We start from the raw sequence: 26299 nt of genomic DNA on the forward strand, positions 1-26299 counted from the left end.
TGGAGGTGGAGGTGGAGGTGGAGGTGGAGGTGGAGGTGGAGGTGGAGGTGGAGGTGGAGGTGGGAGGGGTGTGTGTGTACTGTGTATGTGTGTTTAAGCTCACATGTGCACTGCCACAGACACAGTTAATTGTTTTGATTCTTACATATGTCTCTTCCTTTGGAGAAGAATAGGAATAGGAGGATCCTGAGGTTTGGAGACATTACCAATATTCCTGCCCTAAGTTTCATTACTGTCAGCTGCTGGGGTGGTAATGAGCCCGGTAAAGGCATGTGAAGTGAGTAGGGGTCGTATGACCAGCCAGCATTATAAGGGGAAATTCAACTTTCCCTTGCAGCCTTCCGTCTAATAAACGGAAGCTCCCATCAGAAGATCCATTCCCTATTGCTGCTAGCACTTTTTAGACTGTCGTGGGGACTTTGAGTGGAGAGGCCACTCCTTCTAGCAGTTGAGGGCAGTTATGTAACCTAGATTGTGAAATTCTGGGAAGGCCCAGTTCTGAGCCGGGAACTAACAGCGGCTCTGATGACACGTCCATGATGGGGACCCCCTTCACTCCACCCTGAAGCCTTTGTCTGATAAATGCAATAAAGTTCTGGGCATTGGATTCTGGAGGGGGCACCTCTTGGGGAACAGGGATCGGGCAGGAAATGTGCAGGAGAGAGAAGCAGTCGTGTGGGGTTCCCACGCTGGGTGCAGCGCAGGGGGCCACCCGCTGCGAGCTGCCAGGCAGTGGAAGTTCACGTGCACCGGGTTGAGCCAGCCAGCGGCAGCGGCAGCGGCGGCAGAGCTGCTGCGCACAGTTCTTGGTGGCCGACCGGCGCTCAGGGCTTCCGCTGGTCAGCTGACCGCCCAGTGCGGAACTGCACCGCCTGCTACCCTGCTCAGTGCCGCCCGCCTGCTGGGTCCCTGCCACCATGGCTGGGCTCATGGTCAGTGGAACTCAAGTAAGTCGGTCCAAGTGAGCCCTGTCTAGTCCTGGGATCCAGTTGGGGATGGGAGGGACAGCAGAGTACGGGTCCCCAAGGCTTATTGTGAGCGCCCTTGTCCTGGGAGGTCGCATGTGGAGGTGATGTGTGCCCAGTGCCCACACTTCTTCCAAGTTGAAGAAGAGGTCAGGCCCTTCTTTGATCCTGGCACACTCTGTAGTGGTGTGGTAAGCAGTTGCGATCCCCCAACTCTCTCTGTCCCTAGAGTCACACTGATCAACACTTAGGGACTAACTTCTCCACGAGACCCACTGCTGGTGGCTGATATTTTTCAGGGTCCACCAAAAGCGTTTCAGTTTTTTCTTTCACAATGCGGATTTTAAAAGAACTTTTGGGGTGTAAGAAAACTGTTTTAACATGAAACCGTTTAGCTGTTGATACCAGGGGAGCTGTATAGAAGATCAGATACATGGAGGAAAGGGGCCCATACAGCAAAGTGCACAGAATCCCCGGAGCCACAGTGAAAACCACAACGTGTTGTCCGGCTGGGGACTGGAGGAGCGCTCTTCAGAATGATCTTCCTTTTCAAGGAAGGCCCACTGGTGGAGGCCCAGGGTGTGTTACAGTTTTATGCCGTCTTGGACTTCTTGAGAAGGTGTCACTAGGGCATGGCAAGACCCGATGGTAGACACCTAGCAGTGCTTGTTTTCAGCCCTGTAGTGAGGTCTCTGGTGTTCGGAGAGAACTCCACTAGGCTGAACAGGGGCCCTGTATCTGCTGAAAAAAACCAAGGTTTCTCTTTTGCTTTTCCTCCCATGAAGCCAGCATTCTCATTTTGCAAAGTTCTTCTCCACCCTAGGGAAACTGGGTGAAAGCTCTCCCTCTAGGTGCAGAGCATCAGGGATAAGGGAATGGTTTCTCCTCAGAGGCCTAAGAATTTTACAAATGGGAAACACAAGGAATGCCTGCTGGGTGCACCCTACCAAACAAAACTACTCCATTTCTTTGTAAAAGAAATGGTAGTTCATTCCTCAACTGAAGTCATTTATTGAGTGACTACTATGCACCAGGCACCCTGCAGGTGTTGATGGAAATGAGCTGAATTACCATTTCTCTGCTGCCCCTATAGACCTAATCTCTCAGGATCGCTGGCTCTGTCTTAGAGCCTCAGGCAGGCACAAGTCCAGAGTTCAGAAGTGAGCCTGCCAGGCTGCTGTCAGTCTGTGCAGAGTGGCCAGAAAATGAGGATCCTATTATGAGCCAGGGTAAAGGGGCTTCTGGAAGTGAGTTTGACTTCCTAGAAAGAGGGGTGTGTGTGGGAAGGGGGTCCTGTCTCTTCATGTATCTGCCTTAGAGGCAGGGTTCCCCTCCTGCATGCTGTGGTTTCTGCATTTTGGGTCCTAGCATTCTTTGTGCAAAGTTTCTTCCAAATTCCTTGAGAACTTGACAGCAAGGTTGAAACTTCTCAAGACTTCCTTTTTCTTATCTTGTCCTCTTCAAGACTTGATGTTTCCGGTACCCCTAATGGAGCCTGCTGCACAGGGCTCAGGGTCATCTGCTGACTTGTGGGTAAGATGTTTTTTGGGCCCTGCCCAGTACTTCAAGATAAATCACTGGGAGGAGCCAGGAAGGCTCCGGTGTACCTTGGGGTGTTATTATCTTTTTTTGTACACCATCTGGCTCTGGGGCTAGACTATTTGCTAGCATTCACTCCACACAATTTATAACACTGTGAGAGGTAGTGCCTTGAATGTGCACAATTCCGACAGGCAGTTCCTTTTTTGAAAAATACCCATTTAATAAGATGCAATATAATATTTCAATACATGTATATAGTGTGTAATGATCAGAAGAGTAGGATTGGTGTATCTGTTATAGTAAATACTTATCATTTAGTTGCTTGTGCTACAGACTTTTGGTCCTCTCTGCTGGCTGTTTTGAAACATACAATTCATAGTGGTTATCACCCATTGCTACTGTGTATTATAGAACATTAGAAGATATTCCTTTTAACCTCTTAACAGTTAAAATTTCAGCAAACCACTATTCTATTTTCAGGTAGATCTTTTATTAATTAACTAACTTGGTGCTGGAACTCTAATCCAGGACTTCCACATGGTAAGCCAGCATGATACCACTGAGTGACATCTCCAGCCCTAGATCCTTCTTTTAAAAAAAAAAATCTTTAAAATGATTTATTTTGAGCTGTTTGTGGTGGTACACACCTTTAATCCCAGCACTTTGGAGTCAGAGGCAGGCAAATCTCTGTGAGTTTGGGGACAGCCTGGTCTACAGAGTGAGTTCCAGTACAGCCAGGGCTATTACAGAGAAACTCTGTCTTGAAAAAACAAACAGACAAACAAACAAACAAAACAAAACAAAAGGAGAGAATTGATTCCAATAGGTTGTATTATACTATGACCTTACATGCATGGACACACACCCACACACCCACACCCACACACCCCTGTGTGTGCCCAAGAAAACCAAAAGTGCACATCATATATAGTGTTGGTTAGGTTTTGTCAGCTTGACATAAGCTGACATAAGCTAGAGTCATCTGAGAAGAGGGAATCTCATGGGGAAAATGTCCCCATCGGATTGGCCTGTAGGCAAGCCATGAAAAGCAAGCCAATGTTTGGAGTTCCTGCTTGTCTCTGCTTCCCCTTGCCTTGCCTTTCCTCAGTAGACAGTGACCTGGAATATTCAATCCAAGTAAACCCTTTCCATGAGTTGCTTTTGGTTAGTGGTTAGAAGCAGAAGGTCATCCTTGGGTACATTGTGAACTCCAGACCAGCCTGAGATGCATGCGACTCACTGAACAAAGAAAACAATGTAAAGCAGACTATGACAGATCTCCTGGAGCTAGAGTCACAGGTAGTTGTGAGCAACCAGACATGGGTGCTGGGAACAGAACTTGTGTCCTCTGGAAGAGCAGTAAGTGCTCTCAACAATTGAGCCATTTTTCTAGCTTGCTCTACCCTGACTCTTCTGAAAGGGGGAAAAACCTCCTGAGAGGTTGGATTGCAGGATTATCCAAGGGATGGATTATCATTTTCATTATAATGTAACTGAAATATCCAAGCATAAAATTGGATGTAACTTTTTCAGTACTTAGAGAACATATATCCTAAATAATGGGGTGATCTAAGTGCAAGGGAAAGATCTCAATAAAAATTTAAAGAACAATTTAAAGAGATGGCTAGTGATATTTGTGTGATGCTATATTGGTGTTCCTGGGGCCACCATGGGCTGATGGCTGGTGTGGACCACCGTGGGCTGACATGCAAGTGGGACAGTTGATGCTATCCCATCCCTTTACTCTGTTAAATCTTTTTATTCATTGTGGGCCTGACCTCACTTGGCTTTTCTTGGCTTGAATGCTTCATTTATATTCAACATAACACCCTCCCTTTTTCCATTAATGTATGACAGCTACAGTTTGTGGCTTGGATACAATCACAGACATAAACGCAAACTTGAAATTTGGGCACTGAAATCTTAGGCTCAAGAAATAATGAAAATAACCAATCCCCTCCATGGGGATATTGATCTGAACAGCAGCTATTGATTAGGTGAGTGCTTTTCATATGCTATTTTCGTTCTGTTATACAAGTACAATGGGGACAACACTGCCTGATCCCAAAGGCTATTCCTTGAGGATGCAACAGATAACTGGACTGCACAGGGCTGGCATTTATTAAGTGTTACTGTGCTATTGAAACTGCTCTTGGTGGTGGTTGAGATTGTACTGGATAAGTTCAAAAAAGAGGAAGCAGAGGCTGAGAGTCACCAGCTGGTCCAGCACCTGCTTAGCATGCATAAGGCCCTGGGTTTGACCCAGGCAGGAAGTGCAGAAGCTGAAGGTCATCCTTGGGTACATAGTGAACTCTGGGCCAGCCTGAGATACATGTGACTCTCTGAATGAAGAAAACAAAAGAGAACAGGTTCCAGGTCACTGTGACATATTCAAGGAAACAGCTAATAGATAGCAACACTGGTGCTCGAAAATAGACCTGGACAGGGCTTCTGGTGAGAGTCACTAACTTGGAAATAGATGGGGATGGTGGATGGAGTGGGTGAGTGTGGTGTGGTGGTAGTGTATGTGTGTGTGTGTCCCAGGGAATCTGCCCTCAATCTGGTGACTGACGGCACATTAGAAAGGCCCTAGAAGCAACTGTCCTGAGGGTAAGCACTTTATGGTCCCTACATTGGGAAGCACTTATCCACAGTTCAGAACTTACCAGGCTCTATCACTGTCTCTGTGTTATATTGAGAGGACTTTCTTCCCTATGTGGACGTTGAGATTTGATAAGCTGGGTCCCCATTAGATCTACTCCTTGCCTAGTCTCTAAGGACAGGGCTCAGTGTCTCTATTTAAGACAAAGCATATCTGCTTTGGATATCACAGAAATCTTATGTGTTGATGTCACAAAATTGTGGTGGCACATGCTGGGTTTTCAAGGGAGCCCCATGGACCTGGAGGGTTAAGGTGAACACACAGAACACATTACAGATTGAGACCAAGCCTAATGGATTTATTGGGACCTTATAGCCTCAATCTCTCCTTGGTGTATGATTTTCATCTCAGCATGGACACAGAACTTACTTTATTAACCTAAGTGCTGCAGAAAATGAATCTAATATAGAAAAGGGACAGATTGCTAGATTGATGCAAGATCCCATTATTACTATTGTTCTTATTCTTTTATTCTTATTCTCATTCTTATTACTATTCTTATTATTTATTGTTATCTTCCTGAGTAAAAATTATTTTATTGGGCCATTAAGAAAATTCAATGGGTAAAAGCAGTTGCTACCAAGCCTGATTTTGATCCTGGAGAACCTATGTGTTGGAAGAAGAGAACTTCACGTTGTCTTCTGTCTGCCAAGTATGTACCACAGTGTATACATGTACACACAATACACATGTACACACATGAACGAGAGAAAATAAACACTTGTTAAAAATTAAAAAATATTTTGCTGAGGTCCTCTCTCTCTCTCTCTCTCTCTCTCTCTCTCTCTCTCTCTCTTTCTCTCTCTTCTTTTTCTCTTAGAGGTGTACAAAACAGGGGACTGGCTATGCTCCTCAGGCTGGCTTTGAACATATTAAGTTGCCCAGGCAACTGCTTTGCCTGTGTTGAGATTATAGGGGTTCAGTGTCTTCAGTTATAAGTCACCTGTCTTTCTGCCACTTCTCATCTCTCTTTGTCTCTTCTTGGAACGAAATTGCTGAAGGACAGTGACTGGAAGACAGAAAATATGAGACATTGTGTTGCCAGCATTTGCCATCATGTAGGAGAGGGGTGTCTTAGAGAAGGAGGGTGCTGAGGTGGTTGTGATGTCATGGGAACATTCTGCTTTGTAGTTCTGACATGGCTGGTTATCAGCTTTCGGTAGGCTCAGCCTAATATCTCAGGATGTTTGATGACTGCCACGTTTTCTCCCCTGTTAAGAGACAAAGTGCTCTGGGGACCTGTTAGTCATCCCAAGACATCTTGGTCTGTCAGCATAGAAGGTAAATTTGTAGGGAGACAGGACCAGGGTTATAGCCATATGAAGGGCCTGAGTGTCTACCTGTGGTTTGAAAGTAGTGTAGTTCAGTAACATTGTATGTCTATGTCTCTCTTGGTCATGCTTTTCTGCCTGCAGCCTGTATAATGGATACAAATAGATTCCCAAATTGGGTGGTTAGTGTAGCGAGCAGGGCCCCTGAAGGTCTTCTCAAAAGTTCTAGAATCAAAAATTTTAGGCCTTTTAATATTTGGAAATATTAAAAGCTGCTTAAATGATTACATATAATAAGATAAAAATAAAAAGACTGCTGAAGGAAGCAAAAGGCTTACCAAAACCTCTCTGAACAGGAACATACATACACACTATGTGTACTGCTGGGGAAGATGTGCCCGTAGAGGCAATGGTGGCCTGAATGGTATGGGGGTAACCAACCGCTGCATTGAAGGCCTGTTCCATGGGAGGAAACATGCCTGGCATTGTAAATGTGGCCAAGAATCCAAAGTTGGTGAGAGCCCCAGGGATGAACGTATGACTGCCATTCTGCTAAATGGACATACTATCAAGTGTGCCTCCAAATTCATACTGTTAAACCATAGCTTAATGCAGCTTTCAGATCTCTTCAGAGAGGTTTCTTTGTGAAGTTGGAGATGGTTAATGAAGAAATACGTAGCTGTTCAAAGTGCAGAGAGTAAGTGTCACTGGAGGGCTAACCCGGGACATCCACATCAGTCTTCTCCAACAATGACAGAAGTGGGTTAGGAAGCCTGTAAGAGCTAGAGCTGGCAGAGGACTGAGTGACACAGGTTTTCTGGACATGACAGGACCATCGTACAGCAGCTATGGTCACCCTCATAAGACCTGGGCAAAATCAAGTCGTGGAGCAGAGCAAAACACACAGGCAAAACCATTTAAACAGAAAGTGGCCTCCCAATGTAAAACCTTAGAAATGCTGTCCATGTGCTACCGTAGGCCTTGTCAGCACTTTGTAAGGAGTGTGGTGGGCGTTTACACACAGAGGTAATGCAGTGGGACTGATGGCCTCTTCTGTGCCCAGCTTGTTTTAGTGCCTTGGGGGTTCAAATATAGGTTCAGCCTGTGGCCCAGAGGGCTGCATGCTGTCACTGATAGCTGTGAGTGGAGTCCAACACAAAATCATGAACTTACTTTAAGTGTGGTTTAAGATTTTCAAAAATAACTCGATCGTACATTTGAGCACAAAGTTTGTAGATTTGATTTTTGTGGCAGGGTCAGAGAGTGGAAGGAACGTTTTTCACGGTGATTGTAGGAATTGCTTCTGAAGCTAGAGAAAAGGCTGAGGCCTGCTTAGGAGAGTATCCACCCTGTCTTCTCTTCTGTGAGGACGAATGTAATATGAGGTGGTTGGGCGAGGGAGGAGAGCCGGATGGGCAGCCATCACAAAGGTGGCTTTAGGATGGTTATCCTCACATGTTGTGAACTTGGGCTTGTTTGGTCACCTGTACCTCATCTAGTTTTAATCTAATTTCTATTGTGCCACAATATATCTCCATCAAGCTAACTGTGCCAGGAAAGGGAGCTGTTGGCAGAGTTCCCCAAAGCTTGAGGAAATAGGTACAGCTTAGCCTTTTTGTGTGGAAGATCCAGCCTTACAGGTTGAGGAAGCAATCATGGGATCGGATGCTCTGGGTTGTGAGTAGCTGGTTAATTTCTATTTTTGTTCCATTCAATTTGCAGGTGTCCTATGTAGGCCAGTACTGCAGAGAAATTCCGGAGTACCTGGGCCGGGACTTTGGACATTTTGCAAAGAGGCTTGACCTGAGCTTCAACCTCTTGAGGTATGTAAGCTAAGAGAAATGCAGGCCAGGACTGAGCCACCCAGTTCCCTCCAGGACTTTGGGGAAGCAGGCACATGTCACAGATCCCTGGTCTTTACAGGGTCTTGAGAAAGATGAGACCACACACTAGACCCTGCTGCAAATGATCTTAGAGATCATGGCTGGTCTTCTAGTAAGTGCTGCCTACGAAGGTCAGAGCGTCTGAGCCTTGTTCACCTCACGACTGTGTGTGTGTGTGTGTGGGGACCTTATACTTTGTACTATGCTCTTTTCCTTTTCCATGGACACCTATATACATGAGTCTGAATCCTTTTAAGGAAAAGAATGAGATGGGCCAGTGAGTGTTTTTAGCTTTATTTCCTAAGAGTGACTGCCTCTCACAGAGTGTATCAAATCACAGATAGGGTGTGTGTAGGTGTGTTTTTCAGCTTTGATGTTTTAAATATTCTCGAGGATGCTCTCACAAAAGATGACTATTGATGTGAAGTGGTGGTGGTGGTGGTGGGGGATGGGGTTTCTAGCACCTGTTTGAGTCTCCACCAAAGGTAAGTGTGATCTTGTAATGGCAGTCCAGTGGAGGACAGCATTTCATTCTTAAAAGATGATGAGTTGTGCTGGTGTGTGGGCTTAGCAGAGGAAAGGCGGCGGCACTTGGACAGTAGGCGTTGATAGAACAGGTGGACAAGGGTCAAGCCTGGCCTGCTCTAGAGCTTCTGCATTTAGGCTGTTTTCTAAGCGCTGTTCTTGAGTTCCAGCCTGCCTTCTGCTTGAAACTTGACCACCATTCCAAGACCCAGGTATGTCCTTGCATCTAGTTCTTAGGTCCTTGTCTCTTTCAAAGAGTGAGGATACTTGGGAATGAAGAATTGGGGGGCGGGGGAATGGATAGAACTCAGGATACTGGCTCTCAGCAGGTAAGGGAGAATGGCAGTTTCAGTAAGTCAGCCTCATGTCACCTAGTGGGTGCCTAGGCTACACTGAACTGTGTAGTCTCCAGAAAAGGGGTGTCTTGAGGGTGATAGAGGAAGAATGTGTCCCTGTATATGTACTCCCTGACTCCCAAGAGGTTCTTAGCCTCTGGGCACATGTGGAGATCTAAACCTTGCAGTGTCAATGCAAAAGGTGGCTGAATGGAATTGCTGTCCCTAGAGAAATCCAGGGTGCTTTGTGGTTGCAGTGTCAGAAGGAGGACAGAGTGTAAAACCTGGAGTAAACTGGGTTTTAGATGTTTACACCTTACATAGCTCCTCTGCCTGGACTCAGGCAAGATGTTCTTCATAATGTCCCAAGTTCTATCCATGTGAGTGGCCTCTAGGGGACCAGGGACTCATGGCTTGGGAGTTGTAGTTGCCTAGTTAATATCTGGTGGAAACTCAGAGGTGGGTCTGAGGAGGTTTGGTCCTTTGAAGGAGTGTGTCAGTGGGTGCAGGTCATGGAAATGGGAACAGTCATGTGAAAACGTTGCCGTTTTGGTAGGGATTGCAATCTAAGTGTAAAGTCCCTTTAGCTACTCACCCAGGCAATAGACACAGACACTATCCTCATTTATTTGTATTGTCTTTAAATTGATTTTAGGAGTGTTTTATAGTTTTTGTTGAGTAGATCTTTCACTTCTTTGGTTAAATTTATCACTAAGTATTTTATTTCTTCCTTCAGTTCTTTTGTAAATGGGATTGTTTGCTTACTTATTCTGTTCTGGATTATTCTTAGTGTATAGAAATGGAACTGACTTTTATATGTTGATTTTTTATCTGGTGACTTGCCCGAATTTGTTTTGATAGAATCATTGCGTCTTCTCTCTCTCTCTCTGTGTAATCATAATGTGTGCAAATGGAGACAATTTTCCTTCTAGTCTTTTGATTTAGTTTTGATCCTCATTATTTCTTTTCTTGCCTAATTGCTCTGGCTGGGGCCTCTAGAAATATGCTGAAGAAAAGTGACAAGAGTGTCCTTGTCCTGTGGGTAAGGAGAACCTTCCAGATTGTTATCATCTAGTGCCATGTTTTCTGGGGCCTGCCATATATAGACTTCTTATTTTTTCCTTTAAAATGGATTTTAATCATCAATAGATTTCAGTAATGTGACATTCAGTAAAGAGTATAAGACTCTGGTTATACCCTGATACTGTCTACTGGACTCTGCAGGCTCCTCTATTCACACACATAATTAAAAATAAACATAAATCTTTTTTTTTTTTGAGACAGGCTCTCACTATGTAGTTCAGGCTGTCTCAGAACTCTCTATGTAGACTCGGCTGGCCTTGAACTCACAGATATCCATCTACCTCTGCCTCCCGAGAGCCGGGATTAAAGAATGTGCCACTGTGCCTAGCTAAAAATAACTGTAAATCTTAACTCAGATATTTGTAGTCATTATTCGCTGTTTAATCTGTATCTTTAAAAATTTAGTTTATTTTTGACAATTCCATATATGTATATGATATCTTCTGGTCGCACCACCCTACCCTCTCCTTTTCCTCTCCCAACTCCATCAGCCCTTCTTCTCCATGAGTGCCCTCTCTCAGTAGTGTGTCTTTTTTATTTGTGTGGCTTTGTTTTGTGACTGAATTTGACCAGGATGCCCATAAATGGCCATGGATATGAATTATTCACGGGAGCATGGGAGACTCAAGTGGCTACATCAGGAAGACAATGACTCTCCCTCCCCCAGGAGCCATCAACAGCCAGTAGCTTTCCAGAGAGGGGCTGATGGAAAGTCTTCATTATATGGAAGTACAGCCTGTCTATACCTGATTCATTGAGCTTCTTATCAAAGGGTATGGAATTTTGTCGAATGCTTTTTTCCTGGATCCGAGGTGACCACTCGACTTTCATCATTTGTTATTTTGGCAAGGGCTGTGACATTATTGATTTGTGTATGTTGTACCAATCCTGTTCCACAGTATATAATCCCCTTTAATGTGCTGTTGAATTTGCTTTCTGGTATTATTAAGGATTTTCAAATGTTAAGTTTATCAGGGATATTGGCGATGTTTTTGCCCAGCTGTGGTATATCGGCAATGCTGGCATTGTAAAAGGCATTTGGAAGTGTTCTTTGTGTTTATGCTAGTATTTGTTCTTCTGTTATTTGAGACAATCCAAGGATTGGCATGAACTTTTTTCTCCTTGGTCGAATGCACTAGTGAATCCAGGAGATCTTGGACTTTCTTTTGTTGGGCATTTTTGATGACTTAATTGCCTGGCTTGTTATTGGTCTGTTCCAGGGCATCTCAGGCTGGCCAGGTTCAGACTTAACTCTTGCCAAGATGTTCAAAAGGAGGTATTAGTCTTTAGGCACGCACGTGAGAATAGCTTTCTGTGTTGTTTTGTTATTTGTTCTCAGTACATACCCTCATCACTGTGAATTACCTTCAGAAAAGAGTTCTGTGAGCACTGGAGACAGAGCGTGGGGCAGAGCACGTGGCTAGCACAGATGAGACCCTGAGTTTAATCCCCACACTGAAAGGAGACATGTGGGTGGTACTCTAGTTATTGCCCAGCTTGGTGTTTCTTTGTTGTGCATTCAAAAATTATTCTTTAAAAACACATGTATGCATGCATACATACCTACATATATACATGCATGCATGCATACATATATATGCATGCACATGTACATACATATGTATATACATATACACACACCACACACAAAGAGTTCTGTTCATTACCCTGTGGGTACCTATTCATGCTGGCAGAAAGATAATTATGGATTTTAAAGTTTTGAACTTTTGCTTGGCGGTATGGTGGGTGTCCTCTCATTCCTATTACAGCTCATGGTCTTCTTTATTAACTATAATAAACCCACCTTCCTCTCACTTGAGCTGTCCAATAAATTGGTTAGTTCTCCCTGATGAAATCGCAGATTCAGGTTATGTTGTTTCAGCGAGTCTTTCTGGAGATTAAAGTCTTCGGAACCATTGTGTGTCTTATCAAGTTGTATGCTGGAAATGGAAGCAAGGGAAGAAACCCATATGAAACCTCTGTCTCCCTTAAAGGCCCAAAGGTGTCTGCCTTTTGGCTCTTCATCCTGGGTCTGTTTCTTGTGATGGATGGGACCCAGGTCAGCTACAGGAATGTGGCTCAGATGAGCTCCTGGAGCATAGTTTCCTGGGTCAGGTCCCATCATCTTCCTTGGAATGAGGTTGGAATGTGTAGAGAGTTAGCTGGCTAACAGTCAGGAGGCATGACATATTGTACCTTGAGTTTACATGCATTAACAACCACACTCTAACATCTAGATTTATGTGAAATACTTATGATTTATTTGTGAATTTTTTCCCCTTAAAATCAGTAATAGTCTATGTAGAAATATTGGAAAACTCAGGAAGGTAGGCAGGGGACAGTTATCTTCTCACATCATAGATAATCTATCAATTGTGTACCTCCGTTGCACTCTGGTTTTAGAGGGGGTTTTCAGCTTGTTGAACACAGCAAGCAGAGCAGAGCTCCCATGGTAAACAGTGATAAATATGCCCACGTCAATCTGGCAATAAAAGTGAGAGGCTTTAATTGATCTATGGCAACAGGAAGCTTGCGTTTTAAAAATTAAATTATTTGCAGTCGCATCTTACTTAGCACCGCTGATAAATGTGCTGGGTGGCGAATTGCTTGGAAGAACATTTCTGATGGGAGGTTGCTTGCTACTCTCCTGCCTTCTGCCCGGTGGGGGAGGTGGCAAGGACTTGGGGGGAGGTGTTGTGCAGCTCCAGGTAAGAGCCACTGACTCTGTCCTCTTCCTGTGGACTAGCTGCACGTCACAAGATGGGCATTTAGCACACTGTCACAGTTTCTTCAGAGACAGATATACCACACATCATTTGTCCATGTTGCAGACAGTTGGGCAGAACTGAGCCAGTTAACTTGCAGAGATGAGCAGTGAGTGCTTTTGGGCTTAGATTACTCTGGATCAATCTTCTTCTGTTGCTTACTCTATGTTTAACTGGCTTTGGTCTGTGTGCTAAACTGTTAAGTGCTATGTATAACATGCCTACTAGGTTGATTGGGACATACTAGGTCTTCAGTAAGCATGGCTCCTGTAATAGTTCAATGGACAGGGTGCTAGCAAGAAGGCTTAGAACCTTGGTTCAACCCAATGAATTCTCTGGTGGTCACTGAAATCTTCACACGGCAATGAGGGTTCCTCTCTACCAGCATCCAACACACTCCTCTCCTCACATCCTAAGACTTAGATTTCAACCATAAGCAAGCATGCTTATCAATTTAGGACACAGATTTGAAGTGAGGACGAAATCTATATTGTGAGACTTTGGAACTAATTTTTTATTTCAGCGTAGCCTAACCTATCCTAACTGTAACAAATAATGTGGTGTTCCACTTGCTCCTAATATTTTGCAGGTTACATAATTTCATGTTATATAATTTCAATTTCTGCCAATTAGGAATAGGCCCAAGAAGAAATTCTCTATCTATCTACATACCCCAGGAGATAAGCTCGCCGAGATGCTCCTTTGTCACTGGGCCTTCACTAAACACTGTCTTTACAGTGGAGGGCCTGGTACAAATTATATCTGAGATCTAGGTGTCCAGGTCTTTTCTGGGTCACACAGTCACCCTGGATGTGGTAGTGTTAGCAACAAAGATAGACTAGGAGTTCTCTACAGTGTAGTGTTACTAATCAGTCTTTTATGATTCTTCAGAACTGTCACATTCTGCATAGGCTGGAACCAGTCTCCTCTAAGATGACCAATATGGTTAAAAGCAACAACAGAACACTGACACTTTTTTTGTTCTCAGAGTATTACTGACCATTCAGATGTCCTCAGAAACCAAGCAAAAATACAATCAAAAGAAAAATGCACAGCCATCTGACAGGTCATATATAACACTCAGCTGTAAGACCCTGATTTCTGTACTTCCAACACTTTCTGGCATGACTTAACAGAGACAGAAAACAGTTTGACTCCATTAGGCTAGAAGGAGTACTCGGGCAGGTGTCAGCCCATGAATGGTTGCCATGGTACTTTCTTCCTATCACTCCATCTGTGAGTCTTCCTGACTACCTAGATTTCTATCCACTGGGCACAGAAAGTAGGGTGCTGGGCCATAGAAGGTAAGGCAGGGTTGGGAAATGGTGGGCAGCCAGAGAGAGTTATGACAAGCTGCATTTTCTCAGGGATGACCATGCTGCCTGTAACTCGCAGAACGCACTTTCTATCAGCTTTGCCTCAGTATTTCCTGTATTAGACTTTCTAGTATTAAAAATTCCTGGAATTTTAAGGATCAACTTTTATTTTCACTGAAACTGTTTTTCTTCCCTAGAACCTGAGGCCTCATAGCTCTGCCCATCTCTCTACCCTCCTGTCTGTTCACAGGATACGATTTTGGGGCATCAGGGTATTACTGATGTTCATGTTATATTGGGGTGGCTTCGGTACTTCAAGGGTGGACAGGGTAGGAAGATAGGCAGGGCCTTTAACTCTTTTATACTTTCTTGTCACTGTGCCACCAGGTTCTCCACCACAGAGTCCTGCTGCTGCAGGATACAGTTTGTTGCTGTAGTGATGACGTTAATAGTTGTACTGCTGTCTAGTGCATGAGGCTAGGATGCTAAATGCCTTGTTCAGCGTTTATTTGGGACCCAAAAGAATCAACCCTCTTCCCCCAATGTGTGCTCCACTAAGGACCTGTGGATGCTTCGGAGACAGGTTTTTTTTTTCCCCCTGTAGAATGGCTCCCTAGATAGCCTTTATGGTAAAACCAAACTAGGCAGTAAATACTGAGAGGTGGTTGGTGTCCTTTCCAAGGGAATCCAGGGATGGGAAGTTGAAGAAATGGTCCTAGAAATTATGTTTCTTTTCTTATTAGCGGATAGCAGTTAACGTTATGCAAGCTTCACTCCTTCCAAGGCTGGGCAGAACACTTCCCATATGTGTTCTACAATAGCCCTACGTTCTCCAAATGAAGCTATTGGAACCCACATCTCACAACAAAGTGGCTGAGGCCCAGGGAAGCCCAGCTGTTTGCTCCAGATCACATTGATGGCTAAAACAATCCGAGAGCTGGGATTACATGTGCTCAGCTCTGATTCTGGTTTTGTAGTTATTCTAAATTGCTCTTATTATACAAACTGGCACCTTTTACTTATTTATCTACTTATTTTTTGCATTAATATTTCTAATGATTTCTAAACTTTCGCTTCTCTGTGTAGCAAAGTTTCTTTTTTTTTTCTTTCTCCCGTTAAAGCCCTAACAGCCAGCAGAAATAGCTATGGTAGGGTTTCTAGTGCATCCTCAAGACTCCCGAGGCCTCAGTTAGAGCCACACTGATTCCCCTCCCTCCTTCTCCTGCCTTTTAAAAGCAGCTCTAGTTTGGGAAGTTTAGTACAGCAGTACCCCAAGAGGCCCAGGTGGGCTCAAAAGCAAGGGTTCCCAGAGGACTCACCCTGGGATACAATCCTTCTCCCTTTAGGCTGTGCAGGTTGGCTCAAATCCAAGGTGGTGGTCATGGGAAAAATTATTCAGCCTTGCCGTCCCAGCCCTGGAACAGTGGACCTTGGTTTTTGAGTCAGAGAAAAGATGTGTGTGTGTGTGTGTGTGTTCACTTGCACATGGACTTACACTCCCATACACTCCCTATCTGAAAAGCCTCTTTCGTCTCCTCTGGGACTGGCTGTTGGTGGTTTTAGCTGTTCCACGTTCCCGGATGATGAAAGGGAGCCATTATCCTCTTTTTGCTTGGGTGTCTGTGTTTAATTGTAGGAATTTAATAACGACAAATTCTCCTTGGCTGAGACTTTTCATGCCAGCTGCTTTCTCTTTTCCTTTGGACCCTGCCTCATCCGTGCTGTAGCACAAGGTCACATAGGGTTTACAATGAGATACAAACACATGCGTAGGTTTTCTTTGAGTTGAAAAAAAATAAAGGCTCCTCCCCCAGACCCATCATTATGGAGATCAGCTGTGCACCCCCATATCCCCTAAGCTGCTCTCTTGACTATACACAGACCCCTGCTCTTCATGCTTCAGGGTGTCTGCTTTTTCTCTGGTTATGCAGACACAAGAGATGGGCACAACACAGAAGACCAACAAAAGAGGTTTAGAAGAAAAAAAAAAGAACAACCCTTCTTGAGACTTATTAAAAACAATTGGAAGCGAGAGCAAAAGAGGGGGTTCCAGCCCCCGTCCAGCCCATCTCCTGTTTCTGGAGAAGTAGTTTTTAAGGAAATGCACCATTGTTAAAACTTTTTTTCCCCCCTTGATGGATTTATTTATAAGGTAGAGAAATATTTTCCCCATAATTGGGTAACTCTTAATAGTAGCAATTGCATATTTATCAGTGTGAGGGGCTGTTATTAATGTAACTGTCAGGCCCAAACACATTTCTGCATTAAATCCATTTAGTATGTGCATTATTCGGGCTCGAATGTCACCGGGACATCAAAGCCCCGTAGGCATGGAGAGCTCAGTGCCCTGCTGCGGCTGCCGAACAGGCCCTTGATCAATAAATGTAACATGTTAATGCAGAGCAAATAGAATAAAAGATTTCTTTGACAAGACATGAAAAATCACCTTGTGGCAGCTGGCATGTGATGCATTTCTGGGGGAGACACCAGCAAAGTTGATCTGACAAGTAAAGGGAGGAGATGATGGCTGGAAGGTGCTTTTGTTTCAAACTTCTTTCTTGACCTGTCAGGTTTTGAAGGCGCCTCAATGGCTCTTTTTTTTTGTCATGTGAAAATTGTAGTCTTAGGTAGTTATGAAGCAGTTATCTCTTCTCGGGATTGTGAATGCTGCTGTTTAATTGATTCACTTAGCATTTGAAACTGTCACGCATTAATAATTGCGAAATCCTGTAGATACTGCGCACGGAGTGTGTCACGCTTAAATGTGTAGTTATCAGAAAATTAATATCCTTAATGAACCAGTGCTTTCAAACTAACATTGCATGAAATCTCTTTGGCCCTTTCATTTGTGAAAGCCACATCCTCCAGTTTGCGGAGAATCACCTCTCGACAGTTTGCTTTCTTGATGCCCGACAAATGCCAGCTTTGCTGTGGGTACATCGCGTGCTCAATGACAATAAATATAGTAATTATACTGGAGTTAGTAATTAACATAATTGTAGTCAATTACGACAAATACAGTGCAGCGCTAAATAAACGAGAGGAGGAGAAATTAGCAAGCTAATTGATTTGTCTTTACTCGGCTTTCTATTATAACTGGCAGGGCTGTTTTTCTTGGGGTGGCGTGGAGAGGAGGGGAAAATCCCCCACAAGGATTGTTTACAAATAACCGATTTTGTTTTGAAGCCACTTTGTCTTTTGACTTATTAGACTTCACCCCTACTCTGCTTAGCAAGGGGGAAAAGAAAGGGAAAGAGATTTTAAACGCCAAGGGAGCGTTTTACTAATTTAGCTACATTGAGCTGATCGCTGAGACTAAGGCAAAGACATGATTTACCTTTCCCTACGGCTTGAGGAGTTACATTTCTTTCCTTTTTCTCCTTTTCAGCTATTGCTTTGGTAAAAGAAACTCTCTCTCTCTCTTTCTCTGTGTGTGTCCTTAGACTCCACCAGCAAGACTGTGTTTTGTGACATATGTATTTGGGGAGTATTGTGTGTGTGTGCTAATTCGACCAGCTCTATGCTGTTGCCTTGGTGGAAGAAATAAGCACCTTTTGCTTGGATCAGTCTCCCCTCCGTCTGGGTTACCTTTATCCTTTGTAGCAATGGAAGAAAAGACATGGGCAGGTCTGATGGAGAGGGCAGAGGAGGGGTTTAGCCTGCGACCCCTGCTCATGGTCTCTTTTTCTTTTCTCCTCACTTTGGGGCTGTCAGGGTCCTGGTCAGTCATACTCCTGAGCTGCCTGGAAAGTTTGTGCTGGGGTCTCACTGTCCATTTATCTCAAGCTGGTTTATTCTGTGCTGCCTGGAGCCCTGGTTAATGGTGTTTATCACGCGCCTCTGTTCTTTGTTCACCCTTTGCAGTGTGACTGCTGTTCATACCGCTCAGGGTTCACACCGCTCAGGGAGAAACTGTGTGTGTTTGGAGACTCGGGGTCACATCACAGCCCTGTTTTTTCTCACAAGTTTTAGGTACAGATTCCCTCCCCCGCTCTTTGCTTCTTGTTACACTATGAGGGTTAGTAACCAGAACCTTTGCAGGATGGCATGCTAGAAGTATTGCCTCAGCTTACCTGAGAAAAATCGAATACTTTTAGAATATGATTTTTTTTCAAGCATTTAGCATCATTTCTCCATCTGATTTACTTACAGTATTCCTTTGAAAAGCCAGTGGCTCAACAAAGAAGGTGTTTGTTGGAGTTTTCTTCCTGAAGATTCTACTGGGTAGCTTTTTAGCCTGATCTGAAGGGAGCTGAGAGCATTTGTTTTCATGTTACGTGGTGTATAGAATCAGGCGTGACCTGGCAGAGAGTTTGCCTTCCCAGGTTCCCTGAAGTGCCGCTGCATCTGTGAACAGCAGGCTGTGCCCGGACATGGCTTGGTGTGGTCGTCTTTCATGTATGTTTCATTTGGGAATCAATTTCTGATATCAAATATTTAAATACAAGGAGTCATTTAAATTATCTACAGTATTTGAACAAAATGTTTCCCCTCATGAAGCCTCAAATTATTTTAATAAATGTGTGGGACATCTCTGAGAACATTTTTACTTTGGCAGTTGGGAGGGGTGTGGGAGACACTTGGAACTTCAGCCTGATGTAATTACAGACGGTCTGGAATAAATGGGAAGATTCATACTGAGAACTTTGTTTACTCAGAAACGTTAAATCAAGCTAGGGTGGTAGGCCTCTAGAGAGGGCATCTGCTCTTCTGTGACAGCCTGTGAAAGGTGGCGGGAGCGTGGGCAACAGGAAGAATGAGATTGTGTGATCACTGCCAAAACGTGATCCTTGGAATCGTTTTGTCTCCTGTTTCTTCACCTGGCTGCTGATTTCTACAGTCTGTTCACTCTCCGATAGCACTTAGACGTTTAGCAGAAACACCCAGGATGTTGACAAAGGAAGCCATTGCGTCTTTATCAATGCCACAAGGAAGTTGGGCTAATTAGAGCTAGCTTTGTTTGGCTCCCCATTTGCTTAAGAAATAATAGCACAAGGGATTGTTTTTGATTTTGTTGCATTCTTTTTAAATAAGACACTGTGTGCCAAAGTTCCACACCCCCAAGACCCTATCCTGTTTCTCTTCTACATATACCTCTCTAGAGGCCCACGTGCAGGATTTATGAAAGCTTTGCTCTTTAGAAGTCCTAATATTTTGTTGTTTGTTTTGTTTTTCTTCTCCCTTTTATCATTTGATGGGCTCAGTGGCTGGATCCTTATAGGATGTGTCTGTGCGGTTGGTGGCAAGGAGGGTAAGGGAATGGGCAGGTTGAAAGCTTACTGTCTCTTGCCTTCTGAGAAGCTGTGTGGGTATGCACCTGCCCACTGGCATGCTAGTCTTTGCGGGGAGTATGTTAGAATTGCTTGGTGGGGTGCTTCCTTTATTCCTGCGTTATATCTTTCAGAGTCTCTTGATTGTCCCCTCTAAATGGATCGCTTGCCTCCTAAGAGCAGATGATAGCCCAAAACTAGGGAAGGAGTGTGGGAGGCAGGGGTCTGCCTCTGTACTGACAGTTGAACAGAAAGGTCCTGGCTGGCTCACTTTTGTGAATTCTTCTCAAATACCTGAGCTGGATCAACATCACAGAAAGCCAGCTGCCAGCCCACTGCAAGTGGAAATAGCCAACCATTATCCTGAATTCTATTGTTGGAGCTGGGCTTTAGTTAAGAAAATTCAGCCTCTCACAGGTTTTAGAGAAATGAAGCCTGGAGACAGCTCCCCAAGTCATTGTCTCGTTCCCTCCTCTGGGGAATACTGGACTTGTCCAAGCCCCATTGCATGCAGTTCCATAAGATTGACTAGAGAGATAAATTCAACTGTATACTTTTAAGGTTTATTTTATCTTTTTCCTCCTTAGCTGGAGGTGGAAGTAAGCCTGGGGCCTGCTAAAGTTTAGAGAATGCCAGCGGGGATACAATAGTCTTTCTATCTGCCATGGCCATTTGGATCCCTCTGTGCAAGTGCCTGTGGGTAAGCTTTCTCCAAGACCTTTGTTCTTATGGGGGAGAACTCCATCAAGGGTAACTTTATGAGGTGATGGGGTCCTTGTCAATCACAGAGGAAAGGTAGTATTGGCCTGTTGGGTCAAGACTTGTAGATTGGGTAAGTGGATTGTATGACATCGGGGTTTTGGGACCAGGCCCTTCTTTGGTAAGATGATTAAACTGTGGGCTTTGTACCACCAGGGGTTGGGTAGGATCCTGGAAGAGACAACTGGAAGCAGGATACACTTCTTCTTGCATAGGAACAGATATCTCTCGTTCTGCGGAGAGTAGGGATGGTTGTACCATGTAGAAGTTGGCAATGTTAGAGTCTTTTGGGGAGGCTAGTCAAGTAAGGAAGGACTAGGGGAGATATGGTTTCTCCTGAAGCCTCCACTGTGGAGTTACAGGCTCAAGGCGAGAGAGAAGCCACCTCTAGCTGAAGAAGGGTAGCTGATTTGCAGGCTGAGCAGGGACCAAGCATGTACCCTGACATGCATACATGGCAATTACGCTGTTAGAAGGGTCACAGCTAATGGAGTTGTTCTACAACTTGAGCTATAAGCATGTAAGACCTCTTTGTACCCACAAGGCCCCGTGGCCTGGCCCTGTGCTCCTTCAGAAGGGAGAAGCTAGACTTTCAGAAATTATGTTCATTATTGTTCTTCAGTCTGCTTAGGGGTGCACTCTCCCAGTCTTCCCAGCGGAGTTTGTACCTCAGTTCTGCACGTGGTGTGGGGCTCATGGAAGATCGTCATCATCCATTGAAATGCAAGCACATGGCTGGTCAGTGGCGGGCCAAGATGGAAGTGTAGCTTTTCCCTACTGCTGAGTTGCCTACTCTGCACCGCTATACACAAACAACTTGACTGCTCTTTCTTGTCTTTATGTTCCTTTCCTGGAAAACTGGGGTAGGATGGTAACACATCAGAGGGCAATTCTGTCTTCCAAGCCTTTGAAAAGGAGACCCCTCCCCCATGCCACAAAGGCCATTGCTGCTTCATTTTCTTCCTAAACTTATGCTTGACTTTATCTTCCCCCCACCCCCAAGAGGCAATAAAAATTCTAGGCTGTGAGTGCTGGCGTACCTCAGAGAGATAGCAGGTTGGGTTCCAGGCTGCTGCTATAAAGTGAATGTCGCAATAAAGTGAGTCACACAAAGTTTTTGATTTCCCAGTGGATATAAAAGTTATGTTTACACTGCATTGTAGTTTGTTAAGTATGTAACAACGTCATGTCTAAGAAAGCGGACAGCTTAATTAAAAAAATACCTTACTGCTAAAAAACAGTAAGGGTTATCTGAGCTGGTAGAAAACCTGGTGCTGACGGGCTTCCATGATGTGGGGTTGGCATATCTGTGAGGTACAATAAAGCAAAGCTCATTGACGTGAGGCAGTCTTAATTTTAAAAGTCTGCCTAGAATATGGTTGTGTAACATTTATTGTCTTACTTCTTTATAGACCCCCAGTATCCTATCTGGTTCCATCTCTAGTATGGTTTGGTCCTGTTCTTGATTGTGTTCATCTGGACAACTCTTAAGAGCCCAAGTCTCTGTTGTCTCAAAGAAGTCATCTGTGGTCTCACTCCTCAGGGTCAACTTAGGTTGCACATGCTGTTCGAATGCTGGTCAGTCTCTAAGCTACCCCAAGGCACTACTGACTGTGTCTTTGCTTTTAAATGAGAAGCTTACAGTTGAGAGTCACTGTCAGAGACCAGGAAGCCAGAGATGCTTAGGCTGGAGGATGGACTGGTGGAAGAGCAAGGAGGTTATGGGAGAAGACATTACACGGTTTTCTTCTGTAGCCCATCTTACGTTCTCTGTGAGCTACTAAAGAAGAAGAAGCCATTTAATCCTCACTGTCATCTTCCAGACAGGGATAATGGTGCTGGTCTAGCAGGGTCATGGAGATCAAATGTGAAATATGAGTTTTGTACTCTCAGAGGTGTCCTGGCAGAACACAGATCCCCAGAACACTTTCTGTCACTTCTGATTCTTTTGTTTGTAAGCAGAGTTATTTTAAGGGTTGTGTGGCCCTGGTAGGTTTGCAAAAGCAGGGCTCAGAGTGCAAAGCATTGGGTTTCAATGGCCAGGTTTAGGGGATACAGCTCAGTGGTAGAGCGCTTGTCTTACATGGATGAGACCTTTGATTCAATCCCCCATAGTTAAAAACTAAATGATACAGCCACACTTCCCTTGGGCAAGGACAACTGAGAGAACTTTTCCCAATTTAATTCTGTTCGAAGGGGAGGGGATTAGTGCAGGGAGGAAGCTAATCTTCATTAGAGTACACTAAGCATAATTATTATTAGTCTCCATGGAATATTAAGTAAGGCTGTGCGTGCTGGGGCCACAGCTGCAGTCCCAGTACTCACAGTGTGAGGCAGGAAGTTCTTGTGTTAAAAGTCAACCTGGGATGCCCAGTGAGACCCTGTTGCAACCCTCCAAAGGAATATTAAGTGTTAAATAGGATATGGCAAGGCTTTAAGAAAGCCAACTGCCAGAGTGAAATTCCATTTTATTTAATGATTTCCAGTGACTTATTGTTTCTTTAAATCTATCTGTACTGGTGAACTCAGACTGGGGAGGACTTTTATCACCCAAGGCTTCTACCTCAAGCTATATCCATGATCTGTAACTAAGCATTAGGACCAGCTTTCTCACTGGGCAGAAGGAAGAACTGATTAACACCTTTTTCAGGAATGGTGGAGCCTTACTGCATTGTGCAGGCTTGTCTTAAACTCTTGGGGTCAAGCGATCTTTCCATCTCAGTCTCCCGAGTTGCTAGAACTATGGGTCATCACCATTCTGCACTTCTGAGCTGCCTCCTCCTGCCTTGGGCTGGAGGAGCCCTCTCCTTCCCACCTCCTACCAACCAAGAGGATCGCTGACCCAATGAATATTTCCTAGAATGGTATTTGGGATTATTCCTACAAGCTTAAGTTTGATTTTCCTGCCTGTTTACAGTATATGATGTATGTGAACATATGTGTACACGTTCATGTGTGTGGGTAAGGGCATGTATATGCCTGACATATGTGTGGAGGTCAGAGGACAACTTTAGGTGTTGGTCCTCACTTTCTACTTTGTTTGAAACAAGGTTTGGATGTGGCTGGATTCCTGCCTGTAATTCTAGCATTGTTGTGATGGAAGTAAGAGGCTTGCCAGCTTGTAGCCTAGCACCAGTTTCAAGGAGAGATTCTACCTTAAAGGAATAAGGTGGAGAGAGAGGACACCTAATGTCCTCTGATTTCTGCACACACATGCACAGGCACACATGTACACATATGCCACATATAACCTACCCCCATATACTAGATAAACAAAATTCGTTTTTTAAAAGTTTCTTTTATTCTCTTGTAATTATAAACATCATAGAATTTATTTTATACAATTATAAAAATTTGGAAAAATATACACAAGGAATTTAAAAAACAACCCACAATCTTATTCTAGAACAATAATCTCTACTAAAATCTCAGTATATACAAGGTTTAACAAAAGTAGGATTAAATTGTATACAAGGTCTTTCAGCCTTTATTTTCTTTTAATGCCTTATGAAGTTTGTTTTCTCATGGATGTGTTTTCACTGACAACATAATTTTTCTTTCAGATAACTATGCTAATTTTAGTTATTATTAGTTAACTTATTGTTTGATTGATATAGTTTGATGTGTGTGTGTGTGTGTATTTTCCTACTTTTTGGTGTTGATAAGAAATACTTTGAGGGCCTTAAGATAGCTCAGGAGGTAAAGGTGCTGGCCAATAAGCCGAGTCACTTGAGTTTGATCCCCAGAGCTGTGGACAGAGAGAATCAACTCCAGCAAGTTGTCATCTGACCTCCAAAATGGCAACATGGCACACACACACACACACACACACACACACACACACTATGAGGTAATTTGTCAAACAGAGAAATCACTGAACTAATCATTATTTAAACAAATCTTTCCACGAAGCCCCTATAGAGAAATAAATCTCTTTCCTTACTGTATATCACTAGGTTTATGGCTGAGGCTCTTGTAATAGGTCCCAAATTAATAAGTGAAAAAAACCACACAAATTTATGTAATATAATGACTTATAATTTTATTATGTTAATGTAAGTACATAACAAGGGGACCCTCATGTAAAGAGGCAGGGAAAGCTGTGTATATTCTATGCTAGATTTGATGGAAACATAGATTGTTGTGAGGAGGTGTGGTTGGATTTCAAAGATGATGCTGGTAGCCATGAACCTGAGGAGACTTAGGAAAGTATTGTCAGATTCTTCTGTGTCCAGTAAGGTGTTTTTTTTTTTTTTTTTTTACAGAGTCTCACTATATAGCCCTGGCTATCCTAGAACTGACTACGTAGACCAGGTTGACCAGGTTGACCTCTAACTCCCAGGGATCCACCTGCCTTTGCCTCCCAAGTGCTGGGATTAAAGGCATGTATTGCCATGCTCCTCTCAATGAGAGCCTGGAGATATGCTTCAGGTGAGAAGAACTGGGGAAGCTGAGATGGATCTTCCTGCTTCTGTTGTCTAACCAGTTACGGAGAGGCTGTATTTTCAAGCAGGGGATTCTTCACTCCCTACCTCTTCTCTCCCTATCCTCCTGTCTCGCTCACAGAGTGTCCTGGGTTTGGCGTTTTCTCTTTCACTATTGGAGATGGAGAGGGGCTGTCTTATGTGGCCTCCTCACTATGAGCATGTTGAATTAAGCCCCACCATCTTCAGGTATGCAGTACTTGTGTGCCTTCAGCTCAACTTGCAGATTTGCAGAACGCTTCACAGAGGGCAACACTGCTTTCCATAGGTCTTCCTCCCTTCTCTGTCCATGGCTCACCATTGGCTACTTTTGGGACATTGGTTACTTCTGTGCAAAAGGCCCCTTAGCAAGCCTCTTACCTCTACTCACAACAGTGCGCAACAGTGCTAGGATTACCTTCAGAAATCCAGCCACATCCAGACATTGTTTCAAACAAATTAGAAAGTGAAGTCCCGCACTGAAGGTTGTTCTCTGACCTCCACACATATGCCTGTTATATACATGCCCTTATCCACACACATGAATATGTACACATGTGTGCACATACATCATATACTGTAAACTTCTGCACAGTCTCTCGCCAAAAAGGATGTGGGGTATGGTCCTGCAAGGCTTCCAGACTGGCTAATGGGGGGAAAGCAAGGCACCCAAACCATTTTCAGCTCTGCATGTGCAGATCCAACGTTTTAAGCTTACCTACATTTACCTGCACCAGCGAGAGGCAATCGTTTTGCATTTTAATGACAAATCAAGTACGCTAACTTGCATTTGAAACGAAAGTGCCTTAAATGTCTCTGGCTGTCAGAATGAGATGTTAGGAGCTTGATGAAAAGCGAACAAAGAAGACAAAGTATGAAGCCTGGATACAGTGCAAAATGAAATAAAACCTTGTATGGCCTGTCAGGGGTGTCAGTTGATATTCATATCTAAAGCACATTATAGCGTTACTTTGCAGCTCACAGCTTACTCATCTGTCTTGTTTAATTCATCACATTGGAGCCCACATCTTTTAAGTCTCGTGTGTCAACAATGGGAGAAATCTGTTAATTGACAAATGAGTGTCACAAATGTGAATTGGTGCCTTTACATCAGCGGCAGGTGTAGTCTCTTTTGTTTTTTGTTGGATCTATTATTGGCATAAGCCAGTGTAAGACATCTGTCTTTGTCGGAATGAGAAATGACAGGCCTTCTTGGCTGTCATTGTCTTAGCGAGTGCTCATTCTGTGAGATGCTGTATAAAGATAAAATGTCAGTTAAAAGAATATGAAAAACTATCTGGAGGAACTCCTTAAATTACTCAGAGAGGGGATCCGGGAATTGGGGCTGGAATTGAAATCCGAGTGTTTCACTTTGCATCTATCACACCTATTTAAAAATAATATTTCCCGAGGAACAGGATGAAGTGATCAAGCATTTAGGGAAATGTTATGTTGTGCTG

At 43.9% G+C, this 26299-nt stretch overlaps 1 protein-coding gene across 2 annotated transcripts in view; it reads left to right on the top strand.

Annotated features, from left to right (window-relative positions):
* The first annotated feature begins 738 nt into the window (after positions 1–738).
* Positions 739–26299, top strand: part of Lrmda (leucine rich melanocyte differentiation associated) — a 994610-nt gene continuing 969049 nt past the window's right edge. The window contains exons 1-3 of one of the 2 annotated variants that reach the window (XM_028758580.1): positions 917–947; positions 2988–3047; positions 8163–8263. In XM_028758580.1, coding sequence (XP_028614413.1) covers positions 3045–3047; positions 8163–8263 — 104 coding nt within the window. In that variant the 5' untranslated portion in view covers positions 917–947; positions 2988–3044. Of the gene's footprint in view, positions 948–2987; positions 3048–8162; positions 8264–26299 lie in introns of both variants that reach the window. The other variant, XM_028758579.1, reaches the window with a different exon arrangement.

The sequence above is a fragment of the Grammomys surdaster genome, unplaced genomic scaffold (genome assembly GCF_004785775.1).
Source record: "Grammomys surdaster isolate TR1022 unplaced genomic scaffold, NIH_TR_1.0 126198, whole genome shotgun sequence".
NCBI classification, from domain to species: domain Eukaryota; kingdom Metazoa; phylum Chordata; class Mammalia; order Rodentia; family Muridae; genus Grammomys; species Grammomys surdaster.